Below are 2,500 nucleotides of genomic sequence, written 5' to 3'. Positions count from 1 at the left end.
ATATAAATGAAATGAAATAGTCAGGGAAGCACAAGGCCTGGTCTGCTCAGCTAAGATGTGTTGAACAAAGCGGAATAAGAAGTAGGTTTGTCTCCCAGATCTGTGAGGAATGCAGTGAGATCTTTCCTTAGCAAGGCCTGGACGGACCATAATGTTACTGCATCTTACAGAGGGTGTGGGTGAGGGTGTGTGTGGGGGTGTAGGTGTGTGTGGGTGGGTGTGGGGGTGTAGGTGTAGGTGTAGGTGTGGGTGGGTGTAGGCGTAGGTGAGGGTCTGGGTGTGGGTGTGTGTGGGGGTGTAGGTGTGGGTGGGTGGGTGTAGGTGGGGGTCTGGGTGTGGGTGTAGGTGTAGGTGTGGGTTGGGGGGCCGAGGGGTCTGTGTGAACCTACTGGGGTAAATCACAGCCTTTTCCACCTGCTCAACACTACTGAGTGAAACATTTATCAGGGCTTGTACACCAGGGCCACTTCATGTGTGCACTAGTTATTCAATTATCCAACTAAAGACTCATGAGAACTGCACTAAACAGCCTGAGTCAAGATGTTTTAATAGCAGCACAGCAAGGGAACGTTCCTCTGTTCTCTCTCTTTCTCTCTCTCTCTCTCTCTCTCTCTCTCTCTCTCTCTCTCTCACACACACACACACACACACACACACACACACACACTCACACCAGGTGTGTCTGTGTGTGCTGCCCAGGTGTCGCTGGTGGTGAATGTTGCAAGTGAGTGTGGTTTCACAGAGGAGCACTACCGAGACCTTCAGCAGCTCCAGCGTGACTTTGGCCCCCAGCATTTCAACGTTCTGGCCTTCCCCTGCAACCAGTTCGGTCAGCAGGAGCCCGGCAGCGACAAAGACATCGACAGCTTCGTGCGCCGCGTCTACGGCGTCTCCTTCCCGCTCTTCAGCAAGATCGCTGTGGTGGGCACCGGAGCCAACAACGCCTTCAAGTACCTAGCAGGTGAGGTGGCTCTTAACGCTACGGTGATCAGCACCACGGTGACAGTGCTGATCATCTCTCTATCCTAGCAGGTGAGGAGGCTCTCAGCACCAAGCTCATTAATGTCATCTGCAGGGCGAACTGTAATGACTTACAGAATATCAACATTAATCAACATTACCTGAAAGGCCAGTCCGTTCACTTTTTGTTTATTCTGTGTTTTGGGGATGACTATGAGTGATGGGGGGGGGGGGGGGTTACCAGTGCCTGTGGGCAGTGAATTAGGTTCACAACCAACATACAGAACAACTGTATGTGAAATAAGGACGAGACTCCCAACCTACTGGACCCCCTGTACTTTCCATCCTGCCCAGTTGTTCCACAGAGGACAGTCTCACACTCTTTTTACCTGCCAGTAACAAATCAACAAGAAGAGTGCATTTTTCAGAACACTGTTCATAGACTTCAGTTCAGCATTCAAGACAACCAACTCCCAACAGACAACGTACCCCTACAGACAACCAACCCCCAACAGACAACCAACCCCTACAGACAACCAACCCCTAACAGACAACCAACCCCAAACAGACAACCAACCCCTACAGACCAACAACCCCCAACAGATGAATGTTAAGCAGGACCTGCTAGGCTTAAGTACTTCAGTACTGCTAGGTTCAGTACTTCACTGTGTAACTGGATCCTGGAGACTGAACAGGGCAAGGAAGAGTAGCTGAATCTAGTTCTGAGAGCTGGAACTGGAACAGGACAGGAGACTGTAAAGAATGCAACAATACTCATAAGACATCTGGCATAATGCATCAATAATAATAATGATAATTTGTTTTCTTCTTCTTCTTCTTCTTCTTCTTCTTCTTCTTCTTGTTAACTGGTAACAGTGTTAGTAAACCGTGAGAGAGAGATAGAGAAGTTAGGGTTAGGCTGTGATTCTACAGGGGGGTTCAGAGCAGTCAAACTGTTCTTCTTTTAACTGCAGTATCAGTTCATGTCATTGTGCATCTGAGATGTGTAGTGAGAGAGATTATATTATGTCCACTCATGATGAGATGTGTGGTGGGAGATTAGATTATGTCCACTCATGATGAGATGTGTGGTGGGAGAGATTAGATTATGTCCACTCGTGATGAGATGTGTGGTGGGAGAGATTAGATTATGTCCACTCGTGATGAGATGTGTGGTGGGAGAGATTAGATTATGTCCACTCGTGATGAGATGTGTGGTGGGAGAGATTATATTATGTCCACTCATGATGAGATGTGTGGTGGGAGAGATTAGATTATGTCCACTCATGATGAGATGTGTGGTGGGAGAGATTAGATTATGTCCACTCATGATGAGATGTGTGGTGGGAGAGATTAGATTATGTCCACTCGTGATGAGATGTGTGGTGGGAGAGATTAGATTATGTCCACTCATGATGAGATGTGTGGTGGGAGAGATTAGATTATGTCCACTCATGCTGATATGTGTGGTGGGAGAGATTAGATTATGTACACTCGTGATGAGATGTGTGGTGGGAGAGATTAGATTATGTCCACTCGT

The 2,500-nt window shown here is 47.8% G+C and overlaps 1 protein-coding gene across 1 annotated transcript in view; it reads left to right on the top strand.

Annotated features, from left to right (window-relative positions):
- gpx7 (glutathione peroxidase 7) overlaps nucleotides 1-2,500 on the top strand; it is a 9,392-nt gene that overhangs the window by 4,948 nt on the left and 1,944 nt on the right. The window contains exon 2 of the mRNA XM_026996495.2: nucleotides 700-961. Coding sequence (XP_026852296.1) covers nucleotides 700-961 — 262 coding nt within the window. The remainder of the gene's footprint in view (nucleotides 1-699; nucleotides 962-2,500) is intronic.

This window comes from Electrophorus electricus, chromosome 22 (assembly GCF_013358815.1).
Source record: "Electrophorus electricus isolate fEleEle1 chromosome 22, fEleEle1.pri, whole genome shotgun sequence".
NCBI classification, from domain to species: Eukaryota; Metazoa; Chordata; class Actinopteri; order Gymnotiformes; family Gymnotidae; genus Electrophorus; species Electrophorus electricus.
Note: the sequence above shows the minus strand (reverse complement) of the source record. Positions and strands in the feature narration are given on the sequence as shown.